The sequence below is a fragment of the Hyperolius riggenbachi genome, chromosome 4, assembly GCF_040937935.1.
Source record: "Hyperolius riggenbachi isolate aHypRig1 chromosome 4, aHypRig1.pri, whole genome shotgun sequence".
Taxonomy (NCBI): Eukaryota; Metazoa; Chordata; class Amphibia; order Anura; family Hyperoliidae; genus Hyperolius; species Hyperolius riggenbachi.
Window position 1 is genome coordinate 9,614,622 of NC_090649.1, and position 19,571 is coordinate 9,634,192.

At 52.8% G+C, this 19,571-nt stretch overlaps 1 protein-coding gene across 5 annotated transcripts in view; it reads left to right on the forward strand.

Annotated features, from left to right (window-relative positions):
- Positions 1-19,571, forward strand: part of LOC137571121 (zinc finger protein 544-like) — a 119,433-nt gene that overhangs the window by 11,684 nt on the left and 88,178 nt on the right. For all 5 annotated transcript variants that reach the window (XM_068279833.1, XM_068279834.1, XM_068279830.1 and 2 more), the window contains exons 3-4: positions 1,124-1,250; positions 9,433-9,531. In XM_068279833.1, the coding sequence (XP_068135934.1) occupies positions 1,124-1,250; positions 9,433-9,531 (226 nt within the window). The remainder of the gene's footprint in view (positions 1-1,123; positions 1,251-9,432; positions 9,532-19,571) is intronic.

The following is a 19,571-nucleotide window of genomic DNA, read 5'->3' on the forward strand; positions in this document are numbered from 1 at the left end:
CCACAGCTTAGATGAACTTCCAGGAGACATTACACATGCCCTGCTTAGGTGATTTCCCCACTAGCCCCTCTGCATCTTTAAATAGGAACTTAAATAGGAACTCCAGTGAAAATAATGTAATAAAATAGTGCTTCATTTTTACAGTAATTATGTATAAATGATTTAGTCAGTGTTGTCCCACTGTCATGTATCACATGGTGACATGCTGGCAGGTGATGTCAGTGGAAGGAGATGCTGCTTGCTTTGTTTTGGCAGTTGGACCCAGCTGTAAACAGCTTTTATGTCCCACAATGCAATGAGGTTCACAGACAGGAAATCAGGACCATGGTCCTGACATCACACTGTGGGAGGGGTTTCACCACAATATCCGCCATACAGCGCCCCCTGATGATCCGTTTGTGAAAAGGAATAGATTTCTCATGGGAAAGGGGGAATCGGCTACTGATTGGGATGCAGTTCAATTCTTGGTTACGGTTTCTCTTTAAGGGGTTAAATTGCCAAAGGGAGGCAGGGGAAGCCTATTTTGTTTCGATCTCTCTGCTCTGCTGCCTGGGGGGGGGGGGGGGGGGGTAGAAAAGCTGGACCCTCCAGAGAAGGATATGGATCCAATCACAGGGAGTTGCAGGAAACAGAGGCTGTTCCTATTGGCTCCCTGCTTCTGTCAATCATGGGGATAACCACATGGAAGGCATTCAAAGCTGGCTTTTCGACAGAGGAGAGCAGCCGGTAAATATCGAGAAGGTTACAGTGTTTTACCGCATGCTGTAACCTTCATGAGTTGACATTTACTGACGTGTTGAGGTAATTACCGCACTGCTCGGTAATTTCAGCTTTCTATGCAGTAACAGCCTTTATGAATTGACACTTTCCTAAGTGATCGGTAAACTCAGCTACTGTATTTTCAGCATTCCTGAATGCGGTAATGCTTGGTGTATTGAGGCCGATCTCCCGGCACAGAAGCTGTGTGTGTAGACGGCGGCCTGTATTGAGTTATAACACACTCGGCCTGAGGTTGGGGAGATATCTATCGAGGGTTCGGTTGTAGACCTCTTGGCTTGGAGGGATGTTTCTCGTTTGTGATTGAGCAGTGGGAGGAGTTACAGTTGATCTCTCCCCTCCGCAGGTGTCGGTGACCTTCCAGGACGTGGCGGCCTGCTTCTCGGCAGAGGAGTGGAGCGGCCTGGAGGACTGGCAGAAGGAGCTCTACAAGAAGGTGATGCTGGAGATCCATTCTGCTCTGCAGGGGATGGGTGAGTATAGTGTGTGTGTGTGATGGGGAGGGGCTTCATACAGAGGAGCGCTCTGACATCACATATGTACTGCAGAGCGGAGACATGTGACCTTTTCCAGGGCAGGGGCATCCCAGTAACTGCTCACAGTCCTATAACTGAGACACAAGGCAATGTATCTTGAAGTGAGCGACTGTGGTCTCCCACAATGCACCATTACTGGATATGCAAATTATCTCTTTATGCCCCTGAAGCCGGGCTTATATCCAGAACCGCTGGTGTCTCGCAAGCCTATAACTTATACATGTTACAGAGCCACACCAACCCCAACATGCAGACAGCCTGTTTCAGACTTTTGGTCCTCATCAGTACATGGCAGGGATTGATATGGCTGTATGAGATAGGGCTTGGACCAGAACAACACAGTAACCAAGCAGCTCGGGGTGACCCTAACCACTAGGAAGGTATTGGGGGATAAAAGAGACCGAAAAGCAATGCTTAGTGTGTTTTGCCTTCTTAAAACCAGGACTGTGGAGTTGGAATCGAGGAGTCGGAGCCATTTTGGGTACCTGGAGTCGGAGTCGGTGGTTTCATAAACTGAGGACGGGTGATTTCTTTACCAACTCCACAGGTACTTGCGATAATTCAGCTTTAAGTGAGCGACTGTGGTTACCCACAATGCACTGCTACAGAATATGCAAATGATCTCTTTACGCCCCTGAAGCAAACTACACTAAACGATGACTTTTTAGTAGGAGGGCTTTTCGGTCTCTTTTGTCCCCCTATACTTCCCTAGTGGTTCTGGGTCACCCCGAGCTGCTTGGTTATTGTACGGCAATGCATGGCATACTCCGCTCACTGAACCGGGATCTGGGTATATCTGACCGCTTTACATTTATAATAGCCTTCTGCAACCCCCCCCCCCCCCTCCATTACTTATTCTCCTCTCTCTCTTCCTCCCCCTCCTTGTATTGTCCCCACAACCTGTCCCACCTCACTTGTCACTCCTCTTCCTCCCGCTCCTTGTATTGTCCCCACAACCTGTCCCACCTCACTTGTCACTCCTCTTCCTCCCCCTCCTTGTATTGTCCCCACAACCTGTCCCACCTCACTTGTCACTCCTCTCTCTCTTCCTTCCCCTCCTTGTATTGTCCCCACAACCTGTCCCACCTCACTTGTCACTCCTCTTCCTCCCGCTCCTTGTATTGTCCCCACAACCTGTCCCACCTCACTTGTCACTCCTCTTCCTCCCCCTCCTTGTATTGTCCCCACAACCTGTCCCACCTCACTTGTCACTCCTCTCTCTCCCCCTCCTTGTATTGTCCCCACAACCTGTCCCACCTCACTTGTCACTCCTCTTCCTCCCGCTCCTTGTATTGTCCCCACAACCTGTCCCACCTCACTTGTCACTCCTCTTCCTCCCGCTCCTTGTATTCTCCCCACAACCTGTCCCACCTCACTTGTCACTCCTCTTCCTCCCGCTCCTTGTATTGTCCCCACAACCTGTCCCACCTCACTTGTCACTCCTCTTCCTCCCCCTCCTTGTATTGTCCCCACAACCTGTCCCACCTCACTTGTCACTCCTCTCTCTCCCCCTCCTTGTATTGTCCCCACAACCTGTCCCACCTCACTTGTCACTCCTCTTCCTCCCGCTCCTTGTATTGTCCCCACAACCTGTCCCACCTCACTTGTCACTCCTCTTCCTCCCCCTCCTTGTATTGTCCCCACAACCTGTCCCACCTCACTTGTCACTCCTCTTCCTCCCCCTCCTTGTATTGTCCCCACCACCTGTCCCACCTCACTTGTCACTCCTCTTCCTTCCGCTCCTTGTATTGTCCCCACAACCTGTCCCACCTCACTTGTCACTCCTCTTCCTCCCGCTCCTTGTATTGTCCCCACAACCTGTCCCACCTCACTTGTCACTCCTCTTCCTCCCCCTCCTTGTATTGTCCCCACAACCTGTCCCACCTCACTTGTCACTCCTCTTCCTCCCGCTCCTTGTATTGTCCCCACAACCTGTCCCACCTCACTTGTCACTCCTCTTCCTCCCCCTCCTTGTATTGTCCCCACAACCTGTCCCACCTCACTTGTCACTCCTCTTCCTCCCCCTCCTTGTATTGTCCCCACAACCTGTCACACTTAACTTGTCACTCCTCTCTCTCCCGCTCCTTGTATTGTCCCCACAACCTGTCCCACCTCACTTGTCACTCCTCTTCCTCCCGCTCCTTGTATTGTCCCCACAACCTGTCCCACCTCACTTGTCACTCCTCTTCCTCCCGCTCCTTGTATTGTCCCCACAACCTGTCCCACCTCACTTGTCACTCCTCTTCCTCCCCCTCCTTGTATTGTCCCCACAACCTGTCCCACCTCACTTGTCACTCCTCTTCCTCCCCCTCCTTGTATTGTCCCCACAACCTGTCACACTTAACTTGTCACTCCTCTCTCTCCCGCTCCTTGTATTGTCCCCACAACCTGTCCCACCTCACTTGTCACTCCTCTTCCTCCCCCTCCTTGTATTGTCCCCACAACCTGTCCCACCTCACTTGTCACTCCTCTTCCTCCCGCTCCTTGTATTGTCCCCACAACCTGTCCCACCTCACTTGTCACTCCTCTTCCTCCCGCTCCTTGTATTGTCCCCACAACCTGTCACACTTAACTTGTCACTCCTCTCTCTCCCGCTCCTTGTATTGTCCCCACAACCTGTCCCACCTCACTAGTCACTCCTCTTCCTCCCGCTCCTTGTATTGTCCCCACAACCTGTCCCACCTCACTTGTCACTCCTCTTCCTCCCCCTCCTTGTATTGTCCCCACAACCTGTCCCACCTCACTTGTCACTCCTCTTCCTCCCGCTCCTTGTATTGTCCCCACAACCTGTCCCACCTCACTTGTCACTCCTCTTCCTCCCGATCCTTGTATTTTCCCCACAACCTGTCCCACCTCACTTGTCACTCCTCTTCCTCCCGCTCCTTGTATTGTCCCCACAACCTGTCCCACCTCACTTGTCACTCCTCTTCCTCCCGCTCCTTGTATTCTCCCCACAACCTGTCCCACCTCACTTGTCACTCCTCTTCCTCCCGCTCCTTGTATTGTCCCCACAACCTGTCCCACCTCACTTGTCACTCCTCTTCCTCCCGCTCCTTGTATTGTCCCCACAACCTGTCCCACCTCACTTGTCACTCCTCTTCCTCCCGCTCCTTGTATTGTCCCCACAACCTGTCCCACCTCACTTGTCACTCCTCTCTCTCCCGCTCCTTGTATTGTCCCCACAACCTGTCCCACCTCACTTGTCACTCCTCTTCCTCCCGCTCCTTGTATTGTCCCCACAACCTGTCCCACCTCACTTGTCACTCCTCTTCCTCCCGCTCCTTGTATTCTCCCCACAACCTGTCCCACCTCACTTGTCACTCCTCTTCCTCCCGCTCCTTGTATTGTCCCCACAACCTGTCCCACCTCACTTGGCACTCCTCTTCCTCCCGCTCCTTGTATTGTCCCCACAACCTGTCCCACCTCACTTGTCACTCCTCTTCCTCCCGCTCCTTGTATTCTCCCCACAACCTGTCCCGCCTCACTTGTCACTCCTCTTCCTCCCGCTCCTTGTATTGTCCCCACAACCTGTCCCACCTCACTTGTCACTCCTCTTCCTCCTTCTCCTTGTATTGTCCCCACAACCTGTCCCACCTCACTTGTCACTCCTCTTCCTCCCGCTCCTTGTATTGTCCCCACAACCTGTCCCACCTCACTTGTCACTCCTCTTCCTCCCCCTCCTTGTATTGTCCCCACAACCTGTCCCACCTCACTTGTCACTCCTCTTCCTCCCGCTCCTTGTATTGTCCCCACAACCTGTCCCACCTCACTTGTCACTCCTCTTCCTCCCGCTCCTTGTATTCTCCCCACAACCTGTCCCACCTCACTTGTCACTCCTCTTCCTCCCGCTCCTTGTATTGTCCCCACAACCTGTCCCACCTCACTTGTCACTCCTCTTCCTCCCGCTCCTTGTATTCTCCCCACAACCTGTCCCGCCTCACTTGTCACTCCTCTTCCTCCCGCTCCTTGTATTGTCCCCACAACCTGTCCCACCTCACTTGTCACTCCTCTTCCTCCCGCTCCTTGTATTGTCCCCACAACCTGTCCCACCTCACTTGTCACTCCTCTTCCTCCCCCTCCTTGTATTGTCCCCACAACCTGTCCCACCTCACTTGTCACTCCTCTTCCTCCCGCTCCTTGTATTGTCCCCACAACCTGTCCCACCTCACTTGTCACTCCTCTTCCTCCCGCTCCTTGTATTCTCCCCACAACCTGTCCCACCTCACTTGTCACTCCTCTTCCTCCCGCTCCTTGTATTGTCCCCACAACCTGTCCCACCTCACTTGTCACTCCTCTTCCTCCCGCTCCTTGTATTGTCCCCACAACCTGTCCCACCTCACTTGTCACTCCTCTTCCTCCCGCTCCTTGTATTCTCCCCACAACCTGTCCCGCCTCACTTGTCACTCCTCTTCCTCCCGCTCCTTGTATTGTCCCCACAACCTGTCCCACCTCACTTGTCACTCCTCTTCCTCCTTCTCCTTGTATTGTCCCCACAACCTGTCCCACCTCACTTGTCACTCCTCTTCCTCCCGCTCCTTGTATTGTCCCCACAACCTGTCCCACCTCACTTGTCACTCCTCTTCCTCCCCCTCCTTGTATTGTCCCCACAACCTGTCCCACCTCACTTGTCACTCCTCTTCCTCCCGCTCCTTGTATTGTCCCCACAACCTGTCCCACCTCACTTGTCACTCCTCTTCCTCCCGCTCCTTGTATTCTCCCCACAACCTGTCCCACCTCACTTGTCACTCCTCTTCCTCCCGCTCCTTGTATTGTCCCCACAACCTGTCCCACCTCACTTGTCACTCCTCTTCCTCCCGCTCCTTGTATTCTCCCCACAACCTGTCCCGCCTCACTTGTCACTCCTCTTCCTCCCGCTCCTTGTATTGTCCCCACAACCTGTCCCACCTCACTTGTCACTCCTCTTCCTCCCGCTCCTTGTATTGTCCCCACAACCTGTCCCACCTCACTTGTCACTCCTCTTCCTCCTTCTCCTTGTATTGTCCCCACAACCTGTCCCACCTCACTTGTCACTCCTTTTCCTCCCGCTCCTTGTATTGTCCCCACAACCTGTCCCACCTCACTTGTCACTCCTCTTCCTTCCCCTCCTTGTATTGTCCCCACAACCTGTCCCACCTCACTTGTCACTCCTCTTCCTCCCGCTCCTTGTATTGTCCCCACAACCTGTCCCACCTCACTTGTCACTCCTCTTCCTCCCGCTCCTTGTATTGTCCCCACAACCTGTCCCACCTCACTTGTCACTCCTCTTCCTCCCCCTCCTTGTATTGTCCCCACAACCTGTCTCACCTCACTTGTCACTCCTCTTCCTTCCCCTCCTTGTATTGTCCCCACAACCTGTCCCACCTCACTTGTCACTCCTCTTCCTCCCCCTCCTTGTATTGTCCCCACAACCTGTCCCACCTCACTTGTCACTCCTCTTCCTCCCGCTCCTTGTATTGTCCCCACAACCTGTCCCACCTCACTTGTCACTCCTCTTCCTCCCGCTCCTTGTATTGTCCCCACAACCTGTCTCACCTCACTTGTCACTCCTCTCTCTCCCGCTCCTTGTATTGTCCCCACAACCTGTCCCACCTCACTTGTCACTCCTCTTCCTCCCCCTCCTTGTATTGTCCCCACAACCTGTCCCACCCCACTTGTCACTCCTCTTCCTCCCCCTCCTTGTATTGTCCCCACAACCTGTCCCACCTCACTTGTCACTCCTCTTCCTCCCCCTCCTTGTATTGTCCCCACAATCTGTCACACCTCACTTGTCACTCCTCTTCCTTCCGCTCCTTGTATTGTCCCCACAACCTGTCCCACCTCACTTGTCACTCCTCTTCCTCCCGCTCCTTGTATTGTCCCCACAACCTGTCACTCCTCTTCCTCCCCCTCCTTGTATTGTCCCCACAACCTGTCCCACCTCACTTGTCACTCCTCTCTCTCCCCCTCCTTGTATTGTCACCACAACCTGTCCCACCTCACTTGTCACTCCTCTTCCTCCCCCTCCTTGTATTGTCCCCACAACCTGTCCCACCTCACTTGTCACTCCTCTTCCTCCCGCTCCTTGTATTGTCCCCACAACCTGTCCCACCTCACTTGTCACTCCTCTTCCTCCCGCTCCTTGTATTGTCCCCACAACCTGTCACTCCTCTTCCTCCCCCTCCTTGTATTGTCCCCACAACCTGTCCCACCTCACTTGTCACTCCTCTCTCTCCCCCTCCTTGTATTGTCACCACAACCTGTCCCACCTCACTTGTCACTCCTCTTCCTCCCCCTCCTTGTATTGTCCCCACAACCTGTCCCACCTCACTTGTCACTCCTCTTCCTCCCCCTCCTTGTATTGTCCCCACAACCTGTCCCACCTCACTTGTCACTCCTCTTCCTCCCCCTCCTTGTATTGTCCCCACAACCTGTCCCACCTCACTTGTCACTCCTCTTCCTCCCGCTCCTTCTATTGTCCCCACAACCTGTCCCACCTCACTTGTCACTCCTCTTCCTCCCGCTCCTTGTATTGTCCCCACAACCTGTCCCACCTCACTTGTCACTCCTCTTCCTCCCGCTCCTTGTATTGTCCCCACAACCTGTCCCACCTCACTTGTCACTCCTCTTCCTCCCGCTCCTTGTATTGTCCCCACAACCTGTCCCACCTCACTTGTCACTCCTCTTCCTCCCGCTCCTTGTATTGTCCCCACAACCTGTCACTCCTCTTCCTCCCCCTCCTTGTATTGTCCCCACAACCTGTCCCACCTCACTTGTCACTCCTCTCTCTCCCCCTCCTTGTATTGTCACCACAACCTGTCCCACCTCACTTGTCACTCCTCTTCCTCCCCCTCCTTGTATTGTCCCCACAACCTGTCCCACCTCACTTGTCACTCCTCTTCCTCCCCCTCCTTGTATTGTCCCCACAACCTGTCCCACCTCACTTGTCACTCCTCTTCCTCCCCCTCCTTGTATTGTCCCCACAACCTGTCCCACCTCACTTGTCACTCCTCTTCCTCCCGCTCCTTCTATTGTCCCCACAACCTGTCCCACCTCACTTGTCACTCCTCTTCCTCCCGCTCCTTGTATTGTCCCCACAACCTGTCCCACCTCACTTGTCACTCCTCTTCCTCCCGCTCCTTGTATTGTCCCCACAACCTGTCCCACCTCACTTGTCACTCCTCTTCCTCCCGCTCCTTGTATTGTCCCCACAACCTGTCCCACCTCACTTGTCACTCCTCTCTCTCCCGCTCCTTGTATTGTCCCCACAACCTGTCCCACCTCACTTGTCACTCCTCTCTCTCCCGCTCCTCTCTCTCCGCTGTCTCTCCCTCACGCTCGGCGCTCTGACAGTAATTTGGGCACCATCAAAAGACGAAGCCCAAATTACTACAAAAACAGTCGGCCGCAATAGCTGGAAGCCGAATTATATCTTTCCCCCACTATCCATGGCGATCTGGATCGGGAATAGTAATAATCGCCGCCGGGACTTTTGCAGGAGCGGGATGAGCTGTTTTTTGGCTTTACCCTGCACCCAAATTTCCTGGCAGCTTAATTATAGGTACGTGTGGTTAGAGGTGTGACAGGGGTGTGTGTGTAATTGTCCCTCTTATCTGTAAGTGTTGGGAGGTATGGGTAAGGGTTGAATTAAAGGGAAGGTCCGAGGTGTTAAGAAATTCAAAATCTACTTACCTTGGGCTTCCTCAAGCCCCTGGCAGCCGTCCTGTGCCCTCGCCGCAGCTCCGGTGGCTCCCGGGCCCCTCCGGTGCAGATGTCGGCATGTTACTGCGCTCCAACATGCAGCTCACAGAGTTGCACTGACGTCATCCGGGCTGTACTGCGCAGTAGTTCTGCGCCTGCCTACTACAGTCTGGATGATGTCAGTGCGACTCTGAGAGCCGCTTGTGCAGGCGCTGTGGGCATCTTGCACCGGAGGAAACCCCGGGCCACTGGCGGGGAGCAGAGCTGCGGCGAGGGCACAGGACGGCTGCTAGGGGCTGCAGGAAGCCCAGGGTATGTAGATGTTTTATTTTTCAGGCTTCTTGGATGTGTCCTTTAATGTCAGATGCTCCCACCTTGTATATATATTTCCTGAGAGCGCAGACCTCATGTCTTCCTTGTTTGTTCTTCCCTCCCTCTGCAGGGTTCGAAATCCTCAATCCTGACATCCTGTTCCGGATAAAGAGGGTGAAGGATCTGTACATCGATGTCTGCGACACGGAGAGAGACTCCCCTCACACAGGTGATCGCAGACAGGCAACTGACAACCGGCCACCTTTGCAGCACAACTTTGCACAATTCTCTCTGTTTTGTTGTGATGGACATTGTTGTGAGGGTTGGAAGCCTCCCTTGGATTCTCATCATTGTCGCGTGCCGTCATCTGTGAGAATTCCGACCACTTCCTGTGCAAACTGGGAGGAGGGCGATCTCTTTGTCTGTGAGAATTCTGTCCGCTTCCTGTGCAGACCGGGAGGACGGCGATCTCTTAGTCTGTGAGAATCAGCCACTTCCTGTGCAAACCAGGAGGAGGGCGATATCTTAGTCTGTAAGATGTCCGTCCACTTCCTGTGCAGACCGGGAGGAGGGTGATCTCTTAGTCTGAGAATTCTGTCTGCTTCCTGTGCAGACCGGGAGGAGGGCGATCTCTTAGTCTGTGAGAATTCGGTCCACTTCCTGTGCAGACCGGGAGGAGGGCGATCGCTTAGTCTGTGAGAATTCCTTCCACTTCCTGTGCAGACCGGGAGGAGGGCGATCTCTTAGTCTGTGAGAATTCCATCCACTTCCTGTGCAGACCGGGAGGAGGGTGATCTCTTAGTCTGTGAGAATCAGCCACTTCCTGTGCAGACCGGGAGGAGGGCGATCTCTTAGTCTGTGAGAATTCCGTCCACTTCCTGTGCAGACCGGGAGGAGGGCGATCTCTTAGTCTGTGAGAATTCTGTCCACTTCCTGTGCAGACTGGGAGGAGGGCGATCTCTTAGTCTGTGAGAATTCTGTCCACTTCCTGTGCAGACTGGGAGGAGGGTGATCGCTTAGTCTTCGAGAATTCTGTCCACTTCCTGTGCAGACTGGGAGGAGGGCGATCTCTTAGTCTGTGAGAATTCCGTCCACTTCCTGTGCAGATCGGGAGGAGGGCGATCTCTTAGTCTGTGAGAATTCCGTCCACTTCCTGTGCAGACCGGGAGGAGGGCGATCTCTTAGTCTGTGAGAATTACGTGTACTTTCTGTGCAGACTGGGAGGAGGGCAGTCTCTTAGTCTGTGAGAATTCTGTCCACTTCCTGTGCAAACCGGGAGGAGGGCAATCTCTTAGTCTGTGAGAATTCTGTCCACTTCCTGTGCAGAACAGGAGGAGGGCGATCTCTTAGTCTTTGAGCATTCCGTCCACTTCCTGTGCAGACCGGGAGGAGGGCGATCTCTTAGTCTTTGAGCATTCCGTCCACTTCCTGTGCAGACTGGGAGGAGGGCGATCTCTTAGTCTGTGAGAATCAGCCACTTCCTGTGCAGACCGGGAGGAGGGCGATCTCTTAGTCTGTGAGCATTCCGTCCACTTCCTGTGCAGACCGGGAGGAGGGCGATCTCTTAGTCTGTGAGAATTCCGTCCACTTCCTGTGCAGACTGGGAGGAGGGCGATCTCTTAGTCTGTGAGAATCAGCCACTTCCTGTGCAGACCGGGAGGAGGGCGATCTCTTAGTCTGTGAGCATTCCGTCCACTTCCTGTGCAGACCGGGAGGAGGGCGATCTCTTAGTCTGTGAGAATTCCGTCCACTTCCTGTGCAGACCGGGAGGAGGGCGATCTCTTAGTCTGTGAGAATCAGCCACTTCCTGTGCAGACCGGGAGGAGGGCGATCTCTTAGTCTGTGAGAATCAGCCACTTCCTGTGCAGACCGGGAGGAGGGCGATCTCTTAGTCTGTGAGAATCAGCCACTTCCTGTGCAGACTGGGAGGAGGGCGATCTCTTAGTCTGTGAGAATCAGCCACTTCCTGTGCAGACCGGGAGGAGGGCGATCTCTTATTCTGTGAGAATTCCGTCCACTTCCTGTGCAGACTGGGAGGAGGGCGATCTCTTAGTCTGTGAGAATCAGCCACTTCCTGTGCAGACTGGGAGGAGGGCGATCTCTTAGTCTGTGAGAATCAGCCACTTCCTGTGCAGACCGGGAGGAGGGCGATCTCTTATTCTGTGAGAATTCCGTCCACTTCCTGTGCAGACTGGGAGGAGGGCGATCTCTTAGTCTGTGAGAATCAGCCACTTCCTGTGCAGACCGGGAGGAGGGCGATCTCTTATTCTGTGAGAATTCCGTCCACTTCCTGTGCAGACTGGGAGGAGGGCGATCTCTTAGTCTGTGAGAATCAGCCACTTCCTGTGCAGACCCGGAGGAGGGCGATCTCTTAGTCTGTGAGAATCAGCCACTTCCTGTGCAGACCGGGAGGAGGGCGATCTCTTAGTCTGTGAGAATTCCGTCCACTTCCTGTGCAGACTGGGAGGAGGACAATCTCTTAGTCTGTGAGAATCAGCCACTTCCTGTGCAGACCCGGAGGAGGGCGATCTCCCAGAGAGAGACAGGCGCACAATAGTAAAATTAAATGTTTTTATAAAGCATTGAAGAGTCAGAATCTCTAGGTAGTTTTTAAAGTAAACCTGAGAGGGGGTACAAGAGTATTCTATACTTACCTACGGCCTCCTCCAGCCCCTTGTTGTCCGGCTGCTTCCTCTGTCTCCTCCTGGTGCGATTACGCTGTGTCTCCTGTGATGTTCCCCGATACAGCCAGGTTGCGGCTACTGCTCATGCGCGGCTCCTGGCTGCTCACTTCCTCTATTCAGCTTCCGTTGACGGTTAAAAGTTTTAAAAGAATTTCACATGAGCAGAATGCTCCCGCCCACAGGAGTGGGACTGGCGGGCGGGGCTGTGCATGTGCTGTAGTCTGTAAGCTGAGTTGCAGTTTCCAGGGTTTGACAGCAGCACATCGGATAGGACCGGGAGGACACAGAGGGAACATACAGGCTACAGGGGGGTATAATTACATCCTCATCCTGCCTTTGTGGCACAGGGAGGTGATATATGTCTACCAATCAGTACAGAGCATGTGCTAGAGCAGGGCGGGGCAGACTTTGCGTGGGCCGGGGCGCATGCTGCGGACCACGGGCCACATTCCTAACATTCCTCCCTCCCCGCAGAGTCGCGAGCGGAAGGAAACCAGTGGTTAACACTCGCCTACTCTCAGCTTCCCGCGTCGGGTCTCCATGGCCACTGGGCGTCGCATGACACGCCATCAGGATGTGCCAGAGCGTTATACGCATGTCATGTGACGTGTGTCACGTGATGCCCCGTGGCCATGAGCGGAGAGTAGGTGAGTGTTAACCATTTGTTTCCTTCTGCTCGCGACTCTGCAGGGAGGGAGGGACTAGAAGAATTCGCCTAAGAGGGGGCAGGGTTTGCAGCACCCACTGTCCGTATATGGACCGTAGTATGCCCAGCGCTGTGCTAGAGCCTGCCTGTACTCATCAGAGGAGTAATCAGGGAAGCCATCGCTGAGGTCTGACTCCGCCCCTCAGAGACCGACTTCCAGAAGCAACGCTGCAAAAACGTCTCACTTCCGTTTCCTGAAATATCCTCAGTTCACTAAGCGGTACCCCACTCCGTAATGCAGAGAAAAGCCTGTTTTACCGAACATCCTGCTAAACACCAATTCAGTGAGGCTGTTACCGTAAGGTAAAATTATCGACTATTGCGATAAATACCTCAACGAATGTAAGTTCACAAAGATTAGAGCTTGCGGTAAGAATAATGCTCAGTATTTATCTCCAGCCCGGAGCTGTCGGTAAGGAACTATCATCCTGCGGTAAAATGTCACAGGCAAAGGAGCCAGCCAGTGGGAGGAGCCACCCAGTCTCCTCACCCCATTGGTGCTGATGCACTGCCGGGCAGGATATCTGTCAGTAAACAAACATTAATGTGGGGCGTGATGGAGGCCACACAGCTGCACTAGAGGAAGGTTCTGGCACTGGCACAGCTGCTAACACATGGAGGAGAGGTCACAGCACCTGGCAGCACCCCAGATTCTTACCAGCAGCCATAACCCTGCAGCGTTATCCGGCCCCCCGCACATCCTCATCAGCCAGGACCAGCGAGGTGAAAATGGCAAGCCCCTCCCGCCCCCTTCCCACACACACAGAGGCCTGGTGCACACCAAAAGCCGCTAGCAGATCCGCAAAATGCTAGCAGATTTTGAAACGCTTTTTGTTATTTTTCTATGGCGTTTTGCTAGCGTTTTGCGGATTGCTGCAGCGGATTTCAGTATAGTACATTTCATATATTGTTACAGTAAAGCTGTTACTGAACAGCTTCTGTAACAAAAATGCCGGCAAAACCGCTCTGAACAGGCGTTTTTCAGAGCGGTTTGCGTTTTTCCTATACTTAACATTGAGGCAGAAACGCATCCGCAATCCAAAATCTGCAGCAGCCCGGGAGTATGCGTTTCTGCAAAACGCCTCCCGCTCTGGTGTGCACCAGCCCATTGAAATACATTACCCAAGCGGATCCGCACCCGCAAGCGGATCGCAAACCGCAGTGGAAACGCTCTGGTGTGCACTAGGCCAGAGACACACTTTCCGAACAGATTCAGACTTTGTAAAGTTCCTGAACGAGTGCCACATTCGGCAAAACTTTAGTGGGTTTAAAGTGACACTGCAGTGAAAAAAATTATGATATAATAAATGAATTGGTTGTTTAGTACGGATCATTAGTAGAATATTAGTAGCAAAGAAAATAGTCTCATTTTTATTTTCAGTAAGTTTTTTTTATAACATTGCATCATTCTCTAATATTTGCAGTTTAAACTTTACGCTCAGCATTCTACATGATTTCACAGAGCAGGCTAGTGAACTTTTTAACTTTACTCTGCAGAAAAAAAACTAAATACAGTGACAGACACTTCAGATGATAAGCTTCAGAAGACAGAGTTTCTTAACTCTTCCTGTACTGGAAACAATATTAGACTTATATCTCTGCTCCTAATGTTTTATTTCTTATCTGTACTACAGATACAAATCATTATATCATACGTTTATTTTCACTTCACATTCCCTTTAAAAAGAAAAAATACAGAAATGCCGATTGCACTTTTTCTTTTTTTTTCTTCCCGAATGGCCCTTCGTAAAGTGAGGCCTCTGTCTGCAGGTTCTCATCATATTGCTTCAGCCCCAGCCCTCCTGGCCAATGACCCCTGAATCCCTGTGTGATGTCACCATCAGAGCACTACAGGAGGAGAGCAGCATGACCCAGGTCTTCTGACTGGATAGCCTTGAGCCCGCTGGGACTCTGATTGACTAGTTTGTGTGCTGAGACTTGTGTGTGACGAGCAGGAGGCGGTGACTGTAATGTTTCCTGACCGGTCTGTGTGCTGTGACTTGTGTGTGACGAGTAGAAGGCGGTGACTGTAATGTTTCCTGACCAGTCTGTGTGCTGAGACTTGTGTGTGACGAGCAGGAGGCGGTGACTGTAATGTTTCCTGACCAGTCTGTGTGCTGAGACTTGTGTGTGACGAGCAGGAGGCGGTGACTGTAATGTTTCCTGACCGGTCTGTGTGCTGAGACTTGTGTGTGACGAGCAGGAGGCGGTGACTGTAATGTTTCCTGACCAGTCTGTGTGCTGAGACTTGTGTGTGACGAGCAGAAGGCAGTGACTGTAATGTTTCCTGACCAGTCTGTGTGCTGAGACTTGTGTGTGACGAGCAGGAGGCGGTGACTGTAATGTTTCCTGACCAGTCTGTGTGCTGAGACTTGTGTGTGACGAGCAGGAGGCGGTGACTGTAATGTTTCCTGACCAGTCTGTGTGCTGAGACTTGTGTGTGAGGAGCAGGAGGCGGTGACTGTAATGTTTCCTGACCAGTCTGTGTGCTGAGACTTGTGTGGGACGAGCAGGAGGCGGTGACTGTGATGTTTCCTGACCAGTCTGTGTGCTGAGACTTGTGTGTGACGAGCAGGAGGCGGTGACTGTAATGTTTCCTGACCAGTCTGTGTGCTGAGACTTGTGTGTGACGAGCAGGAGGCGGTGACTGTAATGTTTCCTGACCAGTCTGTGTGCTGAGACTGTGTGTGACGCGCAGGAGGCGGTGACTGTAATGTTGCCTGACCAGTCTGTGTGCTGAGACTTGTGTGTGACGAGCAGAAGGCAGTGACTGTAATGTTTCCTGACCAGTCTGTGTGCTGAGACTTGTGTGTGACGAGCAGGAGGCGGTGACTGTAATGTTTCCTGACCAGTCTGTGTGCTGAGACTTGTGTGTGACGAGCAGGAGGCGGTGACTGTAATGTTTCCTGACCAGTCTGTGTGCTGAGACTTGTGTGTGAGGAGCAGGAGGCGGTGACTGTAATGTTTCCTGACCAGTCTGTGTGCTGAGACTTGTGTGGGACGAGCAGGAGGCGGTGACTGTGATGTTTCCTGACCAGTCTGTGTGCTGAGACTTGTGTGTGACGAGCAGGAGGCGGTGACTGTAATGTTTCCTGACCAGTCTGTGTGCTGAGACTTGTGTGTGACGAGCAGGAGGCGGTGACTGTAATGTTTCCTGACCAGTCTGTGTGCTGAGACTTGTGTGTGACGCGCAGGAGGCGGTGACTGTAATGTTGCCTGACCAGTCTGTGTGCTGAGACTTGTGTGTGACGAGCAGAAGGCAGTGACTGTAATGTTTCCTGACCAGTCTGTGTGCTGAGACTTGTGTATGACGAGCAGGAGGCGGTGACTGTAATGTTTCCTGACCGGTCTGTGTGCTGAGACTTGTGTCTGACAAGCAGGAGGCGGTGACTGTAATGTTTCCTGACCAGTCTGTGTGCTGAGACTTGTGTGTGACGAGCAGAAGGCAGTGACTGTAATGTTTCCTGACCAGTCTGTGTGCTGAGACTTGTGTGTGACGAGCAGGAGGCGGTGACTGTAATGTTTCCTGACCAGTCTGTGTGCTGAGACTTGTGTGTGACGAGCAGGAGGCGGTGACTGTAATCTTTCCTGACCAGTTTGTGTGTGAAGACTTGTGTATGACGAGCAGGAGGCAGTGACTGTAATCTTTCCTGACCAGTTTGTGTGTGAAGACTTGTGTGTGACGAGCAGAAGGCGGTGACTGTAATGTTTCCTGACCAGTCTGTGTGCTGAGACTTGTGTGTGACGAGCAGAAGGCAGTGACTGTAATGTTTCCTGACCAGTCTGTGTGCTGAGACTTGTGTGTGACGAGCAGGAGGCGCTGACTGTAATGTTTCCTGACCAGTCTGTGTGCTGAGACTTGTGTGTGACGAGCAGAAGGCAGTGACTGTAATGTTTCCTGACCAGTCTGTGTGCTGAGACTTGTGTGTGACGAGTAGGAGGCGGTGACTGTAATGTTTCCTGACCAGTCTGTGTGCTGAGACTTGTGTGTGACGCGCAGGAGGCAGTGACTGTAATGTTTCCTGACCAGTCTGTGTGCTGAGACTTGTGTGTGACGAGCAGAAGGCAGTGACTGTAATGTTTCCTGACCAGTCTGTGTGCTGAGACTTGTAAGTGACGAGCAGGAGGCGGTGACTGTAATGTTTCCTGACCAGTCTGTGTGCTGAGACTTGTGTGTGACGAGCAGGAGGCGGTGACTGTAATGTTTCCTGACCAGTCTGTGTGCTGAGACTTGTGTGTGAGGAGCAGGAGGCGGTGACTGTAATGTTTCCTGACCAGTCTGTGTGCTGAGACTTGTGTGGGACGAGCAGGAGGCGGTGACTGTGATGTTTCCTGACCAGTCTGTGTGCTGAGACTTGTGTGTGACGAGCAGGAGGCGGTGACTGTAATGTTTCCTGACCAGTCTGTGTGCTGAGACTTGTGTGTGACGAGCAGGAGGCGGTGACTGTAATGTTTCCTGACCAGTCTGTGTGCTGAGACTTGTGTGTGACGCGCAGGAGGCGGTGACTGTAATGTTGCCTGACCAGTCTGTGTGCTGAGACTTGTGTGTGACGAGCAGAAGGCAGTGACTGTAATGTTTCCTGACCAGTCTGTGTGCTGAGACTTGTGTATGACGAGCAGGAGGCGGTGACTGTAATGTTTCCTGACCGGTCTGTGTGCTGAGACTTGTGTCTGACAAGCAGGAGGCGGTGACTGTAATGTTTCCTGACCAGTCTGTGTGCTGAGACTTGTGTGTGACGAGCAGAAGGCAGTGACTGTAATGTTTCCTGACCAGTCTGTGTGCTAAGACTTGTGTGTGAAGAGCAGGAGGCGGTGACTGTAATGTTTCCTGACCAGTCTGTGTGCTGAGACTTGTGTGTGACGAGCAGGAGGCGGTGACTGTAATCTTTCCTGACCAGTTTGTGTGTGAAGACTTGTGTATGACGAGCAGGAGGCAATGACTGTAATCTTTCCTGACCAGTTTGTGTGTGAAGACTTGTGTGTGACGAGCAGAAGGCGGTGACTGTAATGTTTCCTGACCAGTCTGTGTGCTGAGACTTGTGTGTGACGACCAGAAGGCAGTGACTGTAATGTTTCCTGACCAGTCTGTGTGCTGAGACTTGTGTGTGACGAGCAGGAGGCGGTGACTGTAATGTTTCCTGACCAGTCTGTGTGCTGAGACTTGTGTGTGACGAGCAGAAGGCAGTGACTGTAATGTTTCCTGACCAGTCTGTGTGCTGAGACTTGTGTGTGACGAGTAGGAGGCGGTGACTGTAATGTTTCCTGACCAGTCTGTGTGCTGAGACTTGTGTGTGATGAGCAGGAGGCGGTGACTGTAATGTTTCCTGACCAGTCTGTGTGCTGAGACTTGTGTGTGAGGAGCAGGAGGCGGTGACTGTAATGTTTCCTGACCAGTCTGTGTGCTGAGACTTGTGTGTGACGAGCAGGAGGCTGTGACTGTAATGTTTCCTGACCAGTCTGTGTGCTGAGACTTGTGTGTGACGAGCAGGAGGCGGTGACTGTAATGTTTCCTGACCAGTCTGTGTGCTGAGACTTGTGTGTGACGAGCAGGAGGCGGTGACTGTAATGTTTCCTGACCAGTCTGTGTGCTGAGACTTGTGTGGGACGAGCAGAAGGCGGTGACTGTAATGTTTCCTGACCGGTCTGTGTGCTGAGACTTGTGTGTGACGAGCAGGAGGCGGTGACTGTAATGTTTCCTGACCAGTCTGTGTGCTGAGACTTGCGTGTGACGAGCAGGAGGCAGTGACTGTAATGTTTCCTGACCAGTCTGTGTGCTGAGACTTGTGTGTGACGAGCAGGAGGCAGTGACTGTAATGTTTCCTGACCAGTCTGTGTGCTGAGACTTGTGTGTGACAAGCAGGAGGCGGTGACTGTAATGTTTCCTGACCAGTCTGTGTGCTGAGACTTGTGTGTGACGAGCAGAAGGCGGTGACTGTAATGTTTCCTGACCAGTCTGTGTGCTGAGACTTGTGTGTGACGAGCAGGAGGCGGTGACTGTAATGTTTCCTGACCAGTCTGTGTGCTGAGACTTGTGTGTGACGAGCAGGAGGCGGTGACTGTAATGTTTCCTGACCAGTCTGTGTGCTGAGACTTGCGTGTGACGAGCAGGAGGCAGTGACTGTAATGTTTCCTGACCAGTCTGTGTGCTGAGACTTGTGTGTGACGAGCAGGAGGCGGTGACTGTAATGTTTCCTGACCAGTCTGTGTGCTGAGACTTGTGTGTGACGAGCAGGAGGCGGTGACTGTAATGTTTCCTGACCAGTCTGTGTGCTGAGACTTGCGTGTGACGAGCAGGAGGCGGTGACTGTAATGTTTCCTGACCAGTCTGTGTGCTGAGACTTGTGTGTGACGAGCAGGAGGCGGTGACTGTAATGTTTCCTGACCGGTCTGTGTGCTGAGACTTGTGTGTGACGAGCTGGAGGCGGTGACTGTAATGTTTCCTGACCGGTCTGTGTGCTGAGACTTGTGTGTGACGAGCAGGAGGCAGTGACTGTAATGTTTCCTGACCAGTCTGTGTGCTGAGACTTGTGTGTGACGAGCAGGAGGCGGTGACTGTAATGTTTCCTGACCAGTCTGTGTGCTGAGACTTGTGTGTGACGAGCAGGAGGCGGTGACTGTAATGTTTCCTGACCAGTCTGTGTGCTGAGACTTGTGTGTGACGAGCAGGAGGCGGTGACTGTAATGTTTCCTGACCAGTCTGTGTGCTGAGACTTGTGTGTGACGAGCAGGAGGCGGTGACTGTAATGTTTCCTGACCAGTCTGTGTGCTGAGACTTGCGTGTGACAAGCAGGAGGCGGTGACTGTAATGTTTCCTGACCAGTCTGTGTGCTGAGACTTGTGTGTGACGAGTAGAAGGCGGTGACTGGAATGTTTCCTGAC